Genomic DNA, 17,389 nt, shown 5'->3' on the forward strand with positions numbered 1-17,389 from the left:
TTCTTATATTTATCCAACACATCCAGCCTCTTCTGCTATTTCATTCCTCTGAGAAAAAAAAAAAAAAAAAAAACATTTGCACTGTACATAACAGATTTGTTTTTACACTGTACATAACAGATTGTATTAGATTTGCACTACCCATGTGTATGTGTGTATGTATGTGTGTGTGTGTCTGTACGTGTGTGTATAATTATTTTTTATTTTTTATTTTTTATTATTATCTATGTCTTGCTGCTGTTTTTGTATGGTTGTACACTGGAAGCTCCTGTCACCAAGATAAATTCCTTGTATGTGTAAGCATACTTGGCAATAAAGCTCATTCTGATTCTGATTCTGATAATAACCCTATAACAACTATCTGTATTTATTTGTATTCATATTGTTTGTGTTCATGCTATTCTGTAAACACTTCATTCTTGTTAATCTGTGTCTAGCTGATGTAGCTGTATTTCTGTGAGTAATGGAAGCATCTTTTAACAAGTCAAGATGGCCAATTAAACACTCATTTATGATTTTATTTTGAAATAGTCACTAAAGCGCTTTAAGACTTTTATTTTGAAACAGTGACTAAAGCGCTTTAAGACTTTTATTTTGAAATACTGCCCGACGCGGCTCAGTCTTCCGCATCGCTGTGTTCCACCAATAGGAAGCTTACAGGAGTTACTGTAGGACAGCCGTGGTCGCATTGGGAGCTTCAGAAATGTTTTCTAAACTTTTGATAGTTGTTTTCCTCGCTGTTATTTTTCACGGCACGCCGTCAAATGCACAGAAAAAGAAGGAGGTCAGTGGGTTTTAATTTTGCCATTATTACGTTCTTTCTATCCCTCATATAAACAGAGCTCAAGTTATTCGAATGATCTCAACCAGAGTAAATTCAGCTCTATATCATGTATAATGAACTGACACATTTGGTCTAGTATGCAAACTAACCCGAGCTTCCTGCTTGTGTATTTATTAGTGACTTTATAGATGTGCATTGATGTCTGCATATTGTTTTTTATGATCTGAAAACTAGTCTTATACAATAGGATGTGGTTATATTGATCAGAAGCTAAAGCTGTAAGCTGTGCGTTTGATAGGTGGGGGGGGGGTGGGTTCTGGGCTTGTTAACTGAAAGGTTGTTGGATCAAACCTCACACAGGTTGGTACATGAACTAATGTCATCGTGCCTGTTATCAAAAACCTCAGATGGGGCTATTTTGGTACAAACAAAGTTTGGGAAACACTGCTTTTTACTCACTTTTAAAAAAGCATAGCTAAATGATTAATTGATGTTGTATTTTCAGGCTCTGTTGTCAGAGAAGGTCACTCAGATGATGGAATGGGCCAGTAAGCGTGCAGTCATCAGACTGAATGGAGAGAAGTTCAGGAGGCTGATCAGAGCTCCTCCACGCAACTACTCCGTCATCATCATGTTCACAGCACTACAGCAACAGAGACAGTGTGCTGTCTGCAGGTAAAATATGCTTTCATTTGAAGTGTCAGGTTTCCAAATTTGATTAGAACTTGAAAATATGCATGAAACATCCAGCATTAAAAAAATATCTAGATACAAATTCTGTGCATTTAAAAAATGATTTAAACATGAATAATTACCATGATTTTTCACATGCTCTGGTGTTCTAATTTATGTACACTATGTAGAAGTATGCTCCTGCCAGTTTATGGATTTATTTTTTCTTAACAATGTGTTATTTGCTGTCAAATTAACCCCAAACAGAAAGTACATTATCCTGGAAAACCTTTCTGAAAACTGCATGCAAACTTTAGTTAAAGTGTCAATAATATCTGTTTAAATGGTTTTGATTAGGTCAAATGAACATCTTCAAACAATTTTGAAGGTAAAATTAAGGTTTTACCTCAATTGAGGTTGACTGATTTTGCAGATACCATTAACTAAGGTGGTGGAAAAGGAAGGTAACGATTAATCGAGAAGGGTATACCTGCAAACAGCTCCAAAACGGGGCAGGAGCTCCAAATCGACAGCAAAGATACAGGGAACCCCTTACCTAACCCTTTCCCTAACCTTAACTGTCTGTTGAGGTGTCACCCCCTTTTGGAGTTGGTGCAACCCCCTTCTGAAGAAACCACACCCTATTTTGGAGATTCTGCCTCCATTTAGAGATCACCGCCCTACAGCTATACCTACATGGATTAATTGGCTGATAGTTATTTTTTTATTTTTTATTTTTTTTATCGATTTAAAGAATTTTTGCATCTATTACAGGCCTAGATGCAGTATATTGTGCAACCAAAATATCCCAATAATAACCAGAAAAAAATTAAATTTGGTGGATAATGCGGGATTATGAACAAGCCCGAAATTCAACGGGGGCTCTTATTTTGAAATTTCAGAGACTTGGCTTCGTTACAATGCTCTGTTTTTATTATTTATTTGTATTTTTTTATCCCCTTTTCTCCCAATTTGGAATGCTCAATTCCCACTACTTAGTAGGTCCTCGTGGTGGCGCGGTTACTCCCCTAAATCCGGGTGGCGGAGGACAAGTCTCAGTTGGCTCCGCTTCTGAGACAGTCAATCTGCGCTTCTTATCACGTGGCTCGCTGTGCATGACACAACAGAGACTCCGCATGTGGAGGCTCATGCTACCCTCCGCTATCCACGCACAACTAAACACGCGCCCCATTGAGAGCGAGAACCACTAATATTGACCACGAGGAGGTTACCCCATGTGACTCTACCCTCTCTAGCAACCGGGCCAATTTGGTTGCTTAGGAGACCTGGCTGGAGTCACTCAGCACACCCTCGATTCGAACTTGCGACTCCAGGTGTGGTAGTCAGCGTCAATACTCGCTGAGCTACCCAGGCCCCCTGCAATGCTCTGTTTTTGAGTATTTACCAAATTAAGCTTTTATAGCCTATATATTCCCCAGATGAGGTTGTTTTATTATTATTTACAAGATGTTAAGTTGGAGACACGATGCATGTGCTGACGGGGCACGTTTCATATAATTGCATTTTACTTTGCATGCCTTCGGTTCAATTTAGTACACTTGATTAGCTAAAAAAATTAAATAAAATATGCATTGAAGTGAGTATGAAAATATGGATGAATATTGTCAGTGATGAAATCCCCACGATGTATCAGTATTTTTCCATCCAAGCAGCAAATTTAATTTATGCGAAAAACCATAAAAATGCACAAACCATAATGTTGTAAAAACATGCAAATAAAGCCACATTTCAATCCTCTGTGTTCAAAAGAGCAAAACCGTCACTTCTGGAGAAATTGTAGCCACTGTGACTCTTTTATTAATAAAAATACTTGCTGTTTACAACACAGACAAAACACTGTAAAGAACTTTGTCTCATGTTTGGGAGCGATAGCATGTCACACAGTTCTGGGAGCACTATGTGTGTGCATGCCTCCTTCCTTATATCTTTGCCGTGTGGATCTATAAGATATTTTTCAAAAGTGTCAATAAACCTTCTCTTCCATACAGTTCAAGTTTGTATTCGACTTATTTGCTCTGCAGACTTTTTTGCAAGCTTTGGATTTTCTAGACACTGTTATTTCAGGATGACCAGAGCAACATTTCATATACAATGATTGGTCCGCTGATTAGTCCAGTCACATGACTCTTTATGCGCGTCTTGTATTCCTAATAAATTATATTCGCAACTTGGTGTTTCCATCCAGCAGTTTTTATACAGTATATCAAAATGTGCATAAAAATACATGGATGGAAACCCAGCTTGTGATTGTTTTTATTTCACCTGTAAAGGCCGCTGCTATACTGTATGACCAAGCCGTTCTGACTGTAGACTCCTCCAGGGCTGGCCACAGAGGAACACATTGGAATAAAAAAATCTATCGGCATAGATTGTTGGTGGTAACGGATAGTTCCAAACTATCGGCACCAATTAATCGGTAAAACCAATATATCGGTCTACCTCTATTTTTTTTTCACGGACATCATCAGTGTCTGTGGGGCTCCAAACAAAAAGAACATGAAGTAATTCTCAACAGAACATAAGTGTTCAATTGCATTAAATATAACCATTTGTTTGTATAAAGTTATTGTATGTGTTTTGGTTTTGTTTTCAGACAGGCGGATGAGGAATACCAGATTCTTGCGAACTCTTGGCGATATTCGAGTGCATTTACTAACAGAATTTTCTTTGCAATGGTGGATTTTGATGAAGGCTCAGATGTTTTTCAGATGGTAAACATTCTGCATTTACTTGACATTTTACCTTTGGCAGCCACCTTTTTACATCATCACTGGTATTGCGTTGTTTTGTAAATGAATCATTATTCTGTAATGACAACAAAAAGAGAGCTCAAAGTATGCAAATTGTTTATATTTCCTTATATTGATATCTTCCCCACAGCTCAACATGAACTCGGCTCCAACATTCATCAACTTTCCGGCTAAAGGCAAACCCAAACGAGCAGACACGTATGAGCTGCAGGTTCGAGGCTTTGCAGCTGAGCAGCTCGCTCGATGGGTGGCTGACCGAACAGATGTCCATGTAAGCCTGTTTCTATTAAAAAAACAAAAAAACATGCCCTGCTTTTTTTATTTTATTTTTTTATTTGGAATGTTCCCAATGTGCTCTAAGTCCTCGTGGTGGCGTAGTGACTCACCTCAATACGGGTGGTGGAGGACGAATCTCAGTTGCCTCCGAGTCTGAGACCGTCAATCCGTGCATCTTATCACGTGGCTTGTTGAGCGCGTTACCACGGAGACGTAGCGCTTGTGGAGGCTTCACACTATTCTCCGCGGCATCCACGCACAACTCACCACGCACCCTACCGAGAGCGAGAACTAGACATTATGGCGACCACAAGGAGGTTACCCCATGTGACTCTACCCTCCCTAGCAACTGGGCCAATTTGGTTGCTTAGGAGACCTGGCTGTAGTCACTCAGCACGCCCTGGATTTGAACTCGTGACTCCAGGTGTGGTAGTCAGCATCTTTACTCGCTGAGCTACCCAGGCCCCCACCCTGTTTTATTCTTTAAAATATGACCGCTATTCTGAACGGTCACATCATTCTGTCTGTAACATGCTGTTGTGTCATCCAGATCCGGGTGATCAGACCTCCTAACTATGCCGGGCCGTTGATGTTGGGTTTGCTACTGGCAGTCATTGGCAGTCTGGCTTACCTGCGCCGCAATAACCTGGAGTTCCTCTTCAATAAGAACGTCTGGGCTTTCTCTGCACTGGTGGGTACTTGAGTTTTATCATTTATTATGCAGACATACTTTTAGCATAGTATGTAGGGTTATGGTTAACCCGATCCATATCTAGACACCGGTAGGTTTTGAAAATGAGAAATGGTTCAAATTTGGAACCAGTTCCAGTTTAAAAAAAAATTGCAGAACTGTATTAATTTCGTTAACGGTTTTTGAATGAGCATTTTTCCACCAGTGCGTATGGAACACTGTACTAAAACGCTGCTGTGCTATTCAGTTGCGTTGCCCCTCTGCTGAATCTACAGTGCAGAGTCCAATTTCCGAACGAATTACTCTTCGGAGTGCAAAGTACAAAGCGGGACCAGAGTAGTGTGATTCCAGAACAGATGACTCTTCTGAGCCGGTTCTTCTGAATCTACAGTGCAGAACACACAGCATGGCCAGAGATGACTCTTTTGAGCTGGTACTTTTGACTATTCAGTGCAAAGCAAACAGCATGACTAGAGTAGTCCGATTTCCGAATGAATGACTCATGAGCCAGTTCTTTTGAATTTATAACACGAAACACAAAGCGAGATCAGAATAGTCTGAGTCCCGAACAAGTTATGAGCTGGTTCTTTTTAATGAACCGTGTGACCAGAATAGTCAGATTCTCAAACAGATGACTCTTATGAGCCAATATATTTTTTATCTTTACCACAAAACACTCGGCACAACCAGAGTAGTCCGATTTCAGAATTAATTACTCTAATGAGCCAGTTCTTTTAAATCTACAGCGTGAAACGTATAGCGCGAACAGAGTTTGTGGTTCCTGAACAAAAAATCCTTATGAGCTGGTTCTTTTCAGTTAATCAAAAACACTGCAATCAGAACGGTTACTGAAAATGTAATTGAAATCTGAAATGATCTCATGAGTTGGCAAAACAGACTATTGAGGGCATTACCTGCAATAAAAATGCATTTCTTATCTCCAAATATTTCTTCTACAAAAGTAAGAATCATTAATGAGACCGATAAGGAGTTGGAATCAATAAGAGGAATCGAAACAGGAATTAAATTCTCTATAATTCCCATCCCTATACACTAGAATATCATAGAGACTTTGGAGTGGGTTCTTTTGACTTGGGTCAGTACGCAACACCCTAGCAACTAGGGATGTGCCCGACGCTGAATACCTTATTCGGAAAGGCTCGAATAATGCCTTCAAAATGAATAACGGATTTATCAGAATAATATAAAAAGTATTAGTTTGACTGATTATCCAAGAGGCAAAAGGATAAAGTGGCATTTTAAAAAAACATATACAAAATTACAACGAATTTATGAATCTGTGCAGCCAATATTTCTAAAGTGCAAACCGTATGAATGAAAATGCGCACACTGTGTATTTTCAGATCGGATGGGCAAGGTCTCGACTCCATTTGCGGTCTCTGCTAATTGTGCGCATATGGAGCTTATCGAGTGTAACATTAACTAAGATCCGACATCATATACATGTTCCACTTCTTGTGTCACACGATTCACACGTGAATCCTGTGTATTTAATTATAGTCTAAACCTGAGCGTGATGTTAAATTCCTGACCTGAAGTGATGATTTCATGTCAGAGCTCGTCTATCTGTCTCTTAAATTTGACCACATTTATATCCACATCAGCGATTTAAGGTAATTATCTGGTTAAGACTTTAAAAATGGGCGTTTCATTTAGTTTTGAAGCACTTCCGGTTTAAGCCCCGCCCACACCCGGTTCTATCCGAATACAGAGACAGAAACAGATCACTTTGTCATATGAACAGATACAAATACAGATAATGGCTTTGCTGCACACCCCTACTAGCAACCATTCAGAACACTTCAGCAACTGCATAGCAACATGCTAATAACCACTCAGAACATCTTAAAAACCACTTAGCAACGCCCTGGCAATCACTCACAAATGTGGTGGCTAGTTTAGAAAATCTAGTTAACATTAACAATTGTGAGTCTGTCATTAAAGTTCTCTCTCTCTCTCTCTCTCTCTCTCTCTCTCTCTCTCTCTCTCTCTCTCTCTCTCTCTCTCTCTCTCTCTCTAGTGTTTTGTTTTGATCATGACATCGGGTCAAATGTGGAATCACATTCGAGGACCTCCATACGCTCACAAGAATCCAAACAGTGGCCAAGTGGTGAGTCTTAATCTTTACCTCATGTGGGTTATCCGTTTCATTTGCTTTGTTTTACATCTTTAAGACCCCATGAAATGGCTTGTCGAGCACAGTTTTGTTTCTTGTGTTGATGATAGCGGTCGATCGTTATTGGATTTTGCCTATACCGATAACTAAGGTGGTGGAAAAGACTGATAACCGATTATTCAGTATATAGTTATTAATATTGATTTATAGAATAGAGAACAAGAGTCTAAACTGAATAAAATCCCAGATGCAGTGTCTCTCTTTTTAGTAGAACATAAGCACCCGCTAGTTTAAAAAACATGTTAAAAAATACAAAATCATTCAGCCCGCAAAATGTGGCGTTAAATTGGTTATAGATGGCGAAATGAATAAATGAAATATTTTGGGCAATATATATATATATATATATATATATATATATATATATATATATATATATATATATATATTGAAAAGATATTACTTTATATAGGCTACTGTATACTATGCTTGTTATGATTTCTATCCTGAAAATATAGTTTCTGCTCATAAGAAACTGAAATAAAAAACATTGAATTTTTAGTCCCTACTCACAGCTAATAGAAATAAACTAAAGGCTGCAAAAAATTTATTTCTTGGGGTCTGTAAGTTCAAGCTTTCATTTTCATTGTCCATGTCAAATGAGAATCTGTGGTCAAATTTTAGTTTTTGTTTTCCAGAGTTACATCCATGGCAGCAGTCAAGCTCAATATGTGGCGGAGACGCACATAGTCCTGCTGTTCAGTATCCTTCACATCTAATCAAACGGGATCTCTTCTATGTTAATCTCAGTTTTAATCCTAACCAGTCACAATTTCAACTATGTTGGTTTAACACATGGTTCTTGAATGAGACCCAATGCTACGTTTTTTACATGTCAGTCACTGAACCCATCACGCTCGTGTTCCTGAGCTCTGATTCAGATGCGGCGGTGACTTTAGGAATGGTGCTGCTTCACGAGGCCGCGACCTCTGACCTGGACATTGGAAAAAGGAAAAGTATGCTGTCAAAGGATGTGTAGCCTACTTCATAGTTTATAAATACCTGGTGGCATCAGAACAGGTTTCATGTCTCATGTTTTCTCTCTAGTCATGTGTATGGCAGGAATTGGACTGGTGGTGCTGTTCTTCAGTTGGCTGTTGTCCGTCTTTAGGGCCAAATATCACGGATATCCTTACAGGTAACATCATTAGACATAATTAAACAACTTGATTTACTTAGTGTATAAATGCATACAGTGGGGCCCAAAAGTCTGATATGTCAAGTGAAATTGTTTCTATTTTGCATTTTTCTAATTTAATACAAAATGTTTCACTATTTACAATTATATTTTCATCATAACAATTTGAGTAAAAAGATATTGACCTTTTGTGCAAAGGGGTTAACATGGACAATGTCACAAATTTGCTTACAAATGCTTAGTTAGCTACTGTAAATAGTGCAGAAAAATAAACTTCCCTAAAACTTCCTGAACTTAAAATCCTAAAACTCTAAATCCAAGTTTAAATGAAACAAATATCCTTGATTTTCAGTGTGGTCTCAGACTTTTGGACCCACTGCGTATATACATAACATAACAGCATAGCTTATGTTTTGTTATGTGTTTTATGTTATGTTACGATATGTTATGTGTTTTCTTTTTTTTTAATGTGTTTTAAGTTTTATATGTTATGTGTTTCTCTTTTGTTATTTGTATTGTTTTTTGTTTTGTTTTTCTTTTGTTATGTGTTGTTATTTGTTGTTATGTTATGTTGTGTGTTATGTTATGTGTTATGTTATGTGTTATGTTATGTGTTTTGTTATATTTTATGTTATGTGTTTTGTTATGTTGTTATATTTTATGTGTTTTGTTATGTTATGTTATGCGTTTTATGTTATGTGTTTTATGCTATGTAATATTTTATGTGTTTTGTTATGTTATATTTTATGTGTTTTTATATTTTATGTGTTTTGATGTGTTATGTTATGTTATGTGTTATGTTATGTTATGTGTTATGTTATGTTATGTGTTTTTTATGTTATGTTATGTGTTATGTTATGTTATGTGTTTTGTTTTATGTTATGTGTTTGTTTTGTTATGTTATGTGTTTTGTTGTTATGTGTTTTGTTTTGTTGTGTTATGTTATGTGTTTTGTTGTGTTTTGTTGTGTTATGTTATGTGTTTTGTTTTGTGTTATGTGTTTTGTTTTATGTTATGTGTTTTGTTTTATGTTATGTGTTTTGTGTTATGTTATGTGTTTTGTTATGTTATATGTTATGTGTGTTTTGTGTTATGTTATGTGTTTTGTTTTGTTTTGTTATATTATGTGTTTTGTTTTTTATGTTATGTGTTGTTATGTGTTTTGTTTTGTTGTGTTATGTTATGTGTTTTGTTTTGTTATGTTATGTGTTTTGTTATGTGTTGTTTTATGTTATGTGTTGTTTTATGTTATGTGTTTTGTTTTTAATGTTATGTGTTTTGTTTTTTATGTTATGTGTTATGTTATGTGTTTTGTTTTGTTGTGTTATGTTATGTGTTTTGTTTTTAATGTTATGTGTTGTGTTTTGTTATGTGTTGTTTTATGTTATGTGTTGTGTTATGTTATGTGTTTTGTTTTTAATGTTATGTGTTTTGTTTTTTATGTTATGTGTTATGTTATGTTATGTGTTTTGTTTTTTATGTTATGTGTTATGTTATGTGTTTTGTTTTGTTGTGTTATGTTATGTGTTTTGTTTTTAATGTTATGTGTTTTGTTTTTTATGTTATGTGTTATGTTATGTGTTTTGTTTTGTTGTGTTATGTTATGTGTTTTGTTGTGTTTTGTTGTGTTATGTTATGTGTTTTGTTGTGTTTTGTTGTGTTTTGTTGTGTTATGTTATGTGTTATGTTATGTGTTTTGTTTTGTTGTGTTATGTTATGTGTTTTGTTTTTTATGTTATGTGTTTTGTTTTTTATGTTATGTGTTATGTTATGTGTTTTGTTTTGTTGTGTTATGTTATGTGTTTTGTTGTGTTTTGTTGTGTTATGTTATGTGTTTTGTGTTTTGTTTTATGTTATGTGTTTTGTTTTATGTTATGTGTTTTGTTTTATGTTATGTGTTTTGTTGTTATGTGTTTTGTTTTATGTTATGTTTTGTGTTTTGTTTTATGTTATATGTTTTGTTTTGTTTTTTGTTATGTTATGTGTTTTATTTTATGTGTTATGTGTTTTGTTATGTTTTGTTTTTTTTGTTATGTTATGTGTTTTGTTTTGTTATATGTTTTGTTTTGTTTTGTTATATGTTGTGTTTTGTTTTGTTATATGTTATGTGTTTTGTTATATTATGTGTTTTGTTTTTTATGTTATGTGTTTTATGTGTTATGTTATGTGTTTTGTTTTGTTGTGTTATGTTATGTGTTTTGTTTTGTGTTTTGTTTTATGTTATGTGTTTTGTTTTATGTTATGTGTTGTGTTATGTTATCTGTTTTGTTTTGTTATATGTTATGTGTTTTGTTTTATGTGTTTTGTTATGTTATATGTTATGTGTTTTGTTATGTTATATGTTATGTGTGTTTTGTTTTATGTTATGTGTTTTGTTTTTTTATGTTATGTGTTATGTGTTTTGTTTTGTTGTGTTATGTTATGTGTTTTGTTTTGTTATGTTATGTGTTTTGTTATGTTATGTTATGTTATGTGTTGTTTTATGTTGTGTTTTGTTTTGTTATGTTATGTGTTTTGTTATGTTATGTTATGTGTTTTGTTATGTTATGTTATGTTATGTGTTGTTTTATGTTGTGTTTTGTTTTATGTTATGTGTTTTGTTATATTATGTGTTTTGTTTTTTATGTTATGTGTTGTTATGTGTTTTGTTTTTTATGTTATGTGTTGTTATGTGTTTTGTTTTGTTGTGTTATGTGTTTTGTTATGTGTTGTTTTATGTTATGTGTTGTTTTATGTTATGTGTTGTTTTATGTTATGTGTTTTGTTTTTTATGTTATGTGTTTTGTTTTGTTGTGTTATGTTATGTGTTTTGTTGTGTTTTGTTGTGTTATGTTATGTGTTTTGTTTTGTGTTATGTTATGTTTTGTGTTTTGTTTTATGTTATGTGTTTTGTTTTATGTTATGTGTTTTGTTTTATGTTATGTGTTGTTATGTTATGTGTTTTGTTTTGTTATATGTTATGTGTTTTGTTTTATGTGTTTTGTTTTGTTATATGTTATGTGTTTTGTTTTGTTATGTTATGTGTTATGTTATGTGTTTTGTTTTTTATGTTATGTGTTTTGTTATGTGTTATGTTATGTGTTTTGTTTTGTTGTTATGTTATGTGTTTTGTTGTGTTATGTTATGTGTTGTGTTATGTTATGTGTTTTGTTTTGTTATATTATGTGTTTTGTTATGTGTTATGTTATGTGTTTTGTTTTGTTGTTATGTTATGTGTTTTGTTGTGTTATGTTATGTGTTGTGTTATGTTATGTGTTTTGTTTTGTTATGTTATGTGTTTTGTTATGTGTTTTGTTTTGTTATATGTTTTGTTTTGTTTTGTTATATGTTATGTGTTTTGTTATATTATGTGTTTTGTTTTTTATGTGTTTTGTTATATGTTATGTGTTTTGTTATGTTATGTGTTTTGTTATGTGTTATGTTATGTGTTTTGTTGTGTTATGTTATGTGTTTTGTTGTGTTATGTTATGTGTTTTGTTGTGTTATGTTATGTGTTTTGTTGTGTTATGTTATGTGTTGTGTTATGTTATGTGTTGTGTTATGTTATGTGTTTTGTTTTGTTATTTGTTTTGTTATGTGTTTTGTTTTGTTATGTTATGTGTTTTGTTATGTGTTTTGTTTTGTTTTGTCATGTTATGTGTTTTGTTATGTGTTATGTTATATTATGTGTTTTGTTTTATGTTATGTGTTTTATGTGTTGTGTTATGTTATGTTATGTGTTATGTTTTATGTTATGTGTTGTTTTATGTTATGTGTTTTGTTATGTTATGTTATGTGTTTTGTTTTGTTGTGTTATGTTATGTGTTGTGTTTTATGTTATGTGTTTTGTTTTATGTTATGTGTTTTGTTTTATGTTATGTGTTTTGTTTTATGTTATGTGTTTTGTTGTGTTATGTTATGTGTTGTGTTATGTTATGTGTTTTGTTTTTTATGTTATGTGTTTTATGTGTTTTGTTATGTGTTTTGTTTTATGTTATGTGTTATGTTTTATGTTATGTGTTTTGTTTTGTTTTGTTATATGTTATGTGTTTTGTTTTGTTTTGTTATATGTTATGTGTTTTGTTTTGTTGTGTTATGTTATGTGTTGTGTTTTATGTTATGTGTTTTGTTTTATGTTATGTGTTTTGTTTTTTATGTTATGTGTTTTGTTATGTGTTGTGTTATGTTATGTGTTTTGTTTTTTATGTTATGTGTTTTGTTATGTGTTGTGTTATGTTATGTGTTTTGTTCTGTTATGTGTTTTGTTTTGTTTTATGTTATGTGTTTTGTTTTATGTTATGTGTTTTGTTTTATGTTATGTGTTTTGTTTTGTTATGTTATGTGTTTTGTTTTGTTATATGTTATGTGTTTTGTTATGTGTTGTGTTATGTTATGTGTTGTGTTTTGTTTTATGTGTTATGTTTATGTTATGTGTTTTGTTTTGTTATATGTTATGTGTTTTGTTTTGTTGTGTTATGTTATGTGTTTTGTTGTGTTATGTTATGTGTTTTGTTTTGTTATGTTATGTGTGTTATGTGTTTTGTTTTGTTATGTTATGTGTTTTGTTTTGTTATGTGTTTTGTTATGTGTTTTGTTATGTGTTGTTTTATGTTATGTGTTTTGTTTTGTTATGTTATGTGTGTTTTGTTTTGTTTTGTTATGTGTTTTATGTTATGTGTTTTGTTTTGTTATGTTATGTGTTTTATGTTATGTTATGTGTTATGTGTTATATGTTTTGTTATATGTTTTGTTATGTGTTTTGTTGTGTTATGTGTTGTTTTGTTTTATGTGTTATGTTTTATGTTATGTGTTTTGTTTTGTTTTATTATGTTATGTGTTTTGTTTTGTTATATGTTATGTGTTTTGTTGTGTTATGTTATGTGTTTTGTTTTGTTATGTTATGTGTTATGTTATGTGTTTTGTTTTGTTATGTTATGTGTTATGTGTTTTGTTATGTGTTTTGTTATGTGTTGTTTTATGTTATGTGTTTTGTTTTGTTATGTTATGTTATGTGTGTTTTGTTTTGTTTTGTTATGTGTTTTATGTTATGTGTTTTGTTTTGTTATGTTATGTGTTTTATGTTATGTTATGTGTTATGTGTTATATGTTTTGTTATATGTTTTGTTATGTGTTTTGTTTTGTTTTGTTATGTTATGTGTTTTATGTTATGTGTTTTGTTATGTGTTATGTTATGTTATGTGTTTTGTTGTATGTTATGTGTTTTGTTATGTGTTTATGTTATGTGTTTTGTTTTGTTATGTTATGTGTTTTATGTTATGTTATGTGTTATGTGTTATATGTTTTGTTATATGTTTTGTTATGTGTTTTGTTGTGTTATGTTATGTGTTTTGTTTTGTTTTGTTATGTTATGTGTTTTATGTTATGTGTTTTGTTTTGTGTTATGTTATGTTTTGTGTTTTGTTGTGTTATGTTATGTGTTTTGTTGTGTTATGTTATGTGTTTTGTTTTATGTTATGTGTTTTGTTGTTATGTGTTTTGTTTTATGTTATGTTTTGTGTTTTGTTTTATGTTATATGTTTTGTTTTGTTTTTTGTTATGTTATGTGTTTTATTTTATGTGTTATGTGTTTTATGTTTTGTTTTTTTTTTGTTATGTTATGTGTTTTGTTTTGTTATATGTTTTGTTTTGTTTTGTTATATGTTGTTTTGTTTTGTTATATGTTATGTGTTTTGTTATATTATGTGTTTTGTTTTTTATGTTATGTGTTTTATGTGTTATGTTATGTGTTTTGTTTTGTTGTGTTATGTTATGTGTTTTGTTGTGTTATGTTATGTGTTTTGTTTTGTGTTTTGTTTTATGTTATGTGTTTTGTTTTATGTTATGTGTTGTGTTATGTTATCTGTTTTGTTTTGTTTTATGTTATGTGTTTTGTTTTATGTGTTTTGTTATGTTATATGTTATGTGTTTTGTTTTGTTATATGTTATGTGTGTTTTGTTTTATGTTATGTGTTTTGTTTGTTTTATGTTATGTGTTATGTGTTTTGTTTTGTTGTGTTATGTTATGTGTTTTGTTTTGTTATGTTATGTGTTTTGTTATGTTATGTTATGTTATGTGTTGTTTTATGTTGTGTTTTGTTTTGTTATGTTATGTGTTTTGTTTTGTTATGTTATGTGTTTTGTTATGTTATGTTATGTTATGTGTTGTTTTATGTTGTGTTTTGTTTTGTTATGTTATGTGTTTTGTTATATTATGTGTTTTGTTTTTTATGTTATGTGTTGTTATGTGTTTTGTTTTGTTGTGTTATGTGTTTTGTTATGTGTTGTTTTATGTTATGTGTTGTTTTATGTTATGTGTTTTGTTTTATGTTATGTGTTTTATGTTATGTTATGTGTTACGTGTTATATGTTTTGTTATATGTTTTGTTATGTGTTTTGTTATGTTATGTGTTTTGTTATGTGTTTTGTTATGTTATGTGTTTTGTTATATTATGTGTTTTGTTTTTTATGTTATGTGTTGTTATGTGTTTTGTTTTGTTGTGTTATGTGTTTTGTTATGTGTTGTTTTATGTTATGTGTTGTTTTATGTTATGTGTTTTGTTTTATGTTATGTGTTTTATGTTATGTTATGTGTTACGTGTTATATGTTTTGTTATATGTTTTGTTATGTGTTTTGTTATGTTATGTGTTTTGTTATATGTTATGTGTTTTATTGTTATGTTATATTTTGTGTTATGTTTTGTTTTGTCGTTATGTGTTATTTTATTTGTATTGTTTTTTGTTTTGTTTTTCTTTTGTCATGTGTTTTGTTATGTTGGGTTGTGTTTATGTGTTTTATGTTATGTAATGTGTTTTGTTATTTGTTTTGTTTTTCTTTTGTTTTATTATGTGTTTTGTTATGTTGTGTGTTGTGTTTTGTGGTTTATGTTGTTATTTGTTTTGTTTTATTGTTGTGTTTTGTTATTTGTTTTTTGTTGTTGTTTTGTGTTGTGTTTTGTGTTTTTATACTGTGTAGTATTGTTATGCGTGTTTTGTTATGTGTTTTGTGTTATGTTATGTACTGTATATATTATATGATAGTGTATATATAAACATATATTGCATTTTAACTTTCACTTCTCTAAACCATTTCTCTTCTTGTACAGTTTTCTGATTAGTTAAATGAAGATCTTTGGAGGATCCATGGCAAATACTGATGTTTAAAGTGCCTTGATGTTAAAATGAGTGATTGATTTGGTAAACATCTGTTTCACCCTGTATGTGCCTTTTTTTCTGTTTTTTATTTTATTTTTCTAAATGGTCAATAACAAGCCCTGATTACATTTTAAAGTTTTTCATGAAAGTTTATGTTTGAGAATTCTTTATCTTGACTGGTATAGGATAAGTTTGAAAACACACAGGTTATATTGAAGCTGATATTGCACTGCTTACTGATGAGGTTTAAATTGTAATCAAATCAAATATATAATATAACATTTTATAAAGAAATCGGTTCAGTTACAATAATTAGATTTGGAGATGCACAAAGGCAAGCAAGGTATTTTCAATTCTACCTCATAAATGTGCATATCAAGTGTTCCAAAGTCGAAGTTAAGCAGTCTGGTGTGTGAGGTGGTTCAGTGTCAGCTCGAGGGAAAGCTCAGGGTGTGTGTCTTAAACAAGCAGAGCAGTTCTGTGTTTGCTCTTGTTCTGCCTCAGGTGATGATGTCTGCCATTAAAAGTGCCTTGATTCCTTGTTGCATTTAATTTCTTTTGACATCAGCTAATTGTATGTAGACATTTGAATCTTTCTCAACGTGTGAGTCATTCAGTTTTGAAACTGGTGATTTCAGTCAGAGCTTACTTTTGTTGTTTCCAGCATATATCAGATGATCCACAAATGGAAGCGCTCCGAGTATTGACTATGTTTGGGTGAATCTCACAAAAACGTGTCATATTTCTTTCCAAAATAATATAAGAAATCATATTTGACATAAAGCTGTAACCAAAGCCGTAATTGTTATAATGCATCTGGATGTTTTGTTTGAGTTTGTTTGTAATTCTAATTACCAGTATTCTCATTACTGATTCTCATTAGATTTTCATTGCTGTAATACAGTAATGAAAACAGGGTTCCGACAATCATGGAATTTTAAAATTAGGATTTCCAGGCCTGTATCTTATATTTCTTTCTAGTTATGCTCTGCACTATTATTTCATAGCCTAGAAATTGCTCTTGATGAATATAATTTAAATAAAAAGATTTTTTAAAATCTGGTAACACTTTACAAAAAGGTTAGTTTAGTACATGAACTAACAATTAAATATACCTTTACAGCACGTATTAATCCTGGTTAATTTCAACATATAACAATACCTTTTTTTTTATTTACTATTTGTATATGTAAACATTAGGTAATGCATTATGAACTAACAATTGAGTTTTCATAAATTATCATTCATTTATAATAATAAATGCTGTTACAAATGTTGTTCATTGTTAGTTCTTGATAATGCATTTATTAATGCTAACAAATAGAACCTTATTGTAAAGTGTTACCAAAAATCCTTATGCAGTAATCCACACAAATGCAAAACTCATGAATGTTAATTGGTCAAAAAAAAATTGTGTTGGTGTTTTTTTAATATTATTATTATTATTAAATACCTTACATTTTAAAAATGTGTGTGTTCTTAAATGTGCAATCAGTGATGTTTTCCTCATTAAAAAAAAAGTTTTACTCCTAAAAACATTTATTGTAATTTTGAATCATATTAGTGTAGAATCAAATTTACACTCACATTAGATTGGGACTCCAGTCATAGTGACCGTATAAAAGCTGTTTTATTCTACATGGAAAGGGTCCCTTCATGGGGGCTGCCATGTTAGGGTCGTATGACCAGCCGAATATTACTTGCTTAATCTCAGTAACCACCCAAATAT

General features: G+C 31.9%; 1 protein-coding gene across 1 annotated transcript; it reads left to right on the forward strand.

The window, feature by feature from the left end:
* Nucleotides 1–638: 638 nt before the first annotated feature.
* LOC127417558 (magnesium transporter protein 1) lies at nt 639–16,346 on the forward strand. Its single transcript, XM_051657558.1, has 10 exons — nt 639–784; nt 1,290–1,459; nt 4,071–4,188; nt 4,358–4,498; nt 5,054–5,194; nt 7,236–7,325; nt 8,030–8,093; nt 8,273–8,347; nt 8,439–8,529; nt 15,612–16,346. Exons 1-10 carry the CDS (start codon nt 704–706, stop codon nt 15,625–15,627), a joined length of 987 nt encoding a protein of 328 aa, XP_051513518.1. The 5' UTR covers nt 639–703; the 3' UTR covers nt 15,628–16,346.
* The last annotated feature ends 1,043 nt before the right edge of the window (nt 16,347–17,389 follow it).

The sequence above is a fragment of the Myxocyprinus asiaticus genome, chromosome 27, assembly GCF_019703515.2.
Source record: "Myxocyprinus asiaticus isolate MX2 ecotype Aquarium Trade chromosome 27, UBuf_Myxa_2, whole genome shotgun sequence".
NCBI classification, from domain to species: Eukaryota; Metazoa; Chordata; class Actinopteri; order Cypriniformes; family Catostomidae; genus Myxocyprinus; species Myxocyprinus asiaticus.

Excerpts from the sequence above, each read along its gene's own strand:
- LOC127417558 (XM_051657558.1), top strand. The coding sequence starts at position 704 with ATGTTTTCTAAACTTTTGATAGTTGTTTTCCTCGCTGTTATTTTTCAC. Across the intron at positions 4,189-4,357 it reads GCTCAGATGTTTTTCAGATG|CTCAACATGAACTCGGCTCC; the intron begins GTAAACATTCTG and ends TCTTCCCCACAG. Across the intron at positions 4,499-5,053 it reads CTGACCGAACAGATGTCCAT|ATCCGGGTGATCAGACCTCC; the intron begins GTAAGCCTGTTT and ends TGTGTCATCCAG.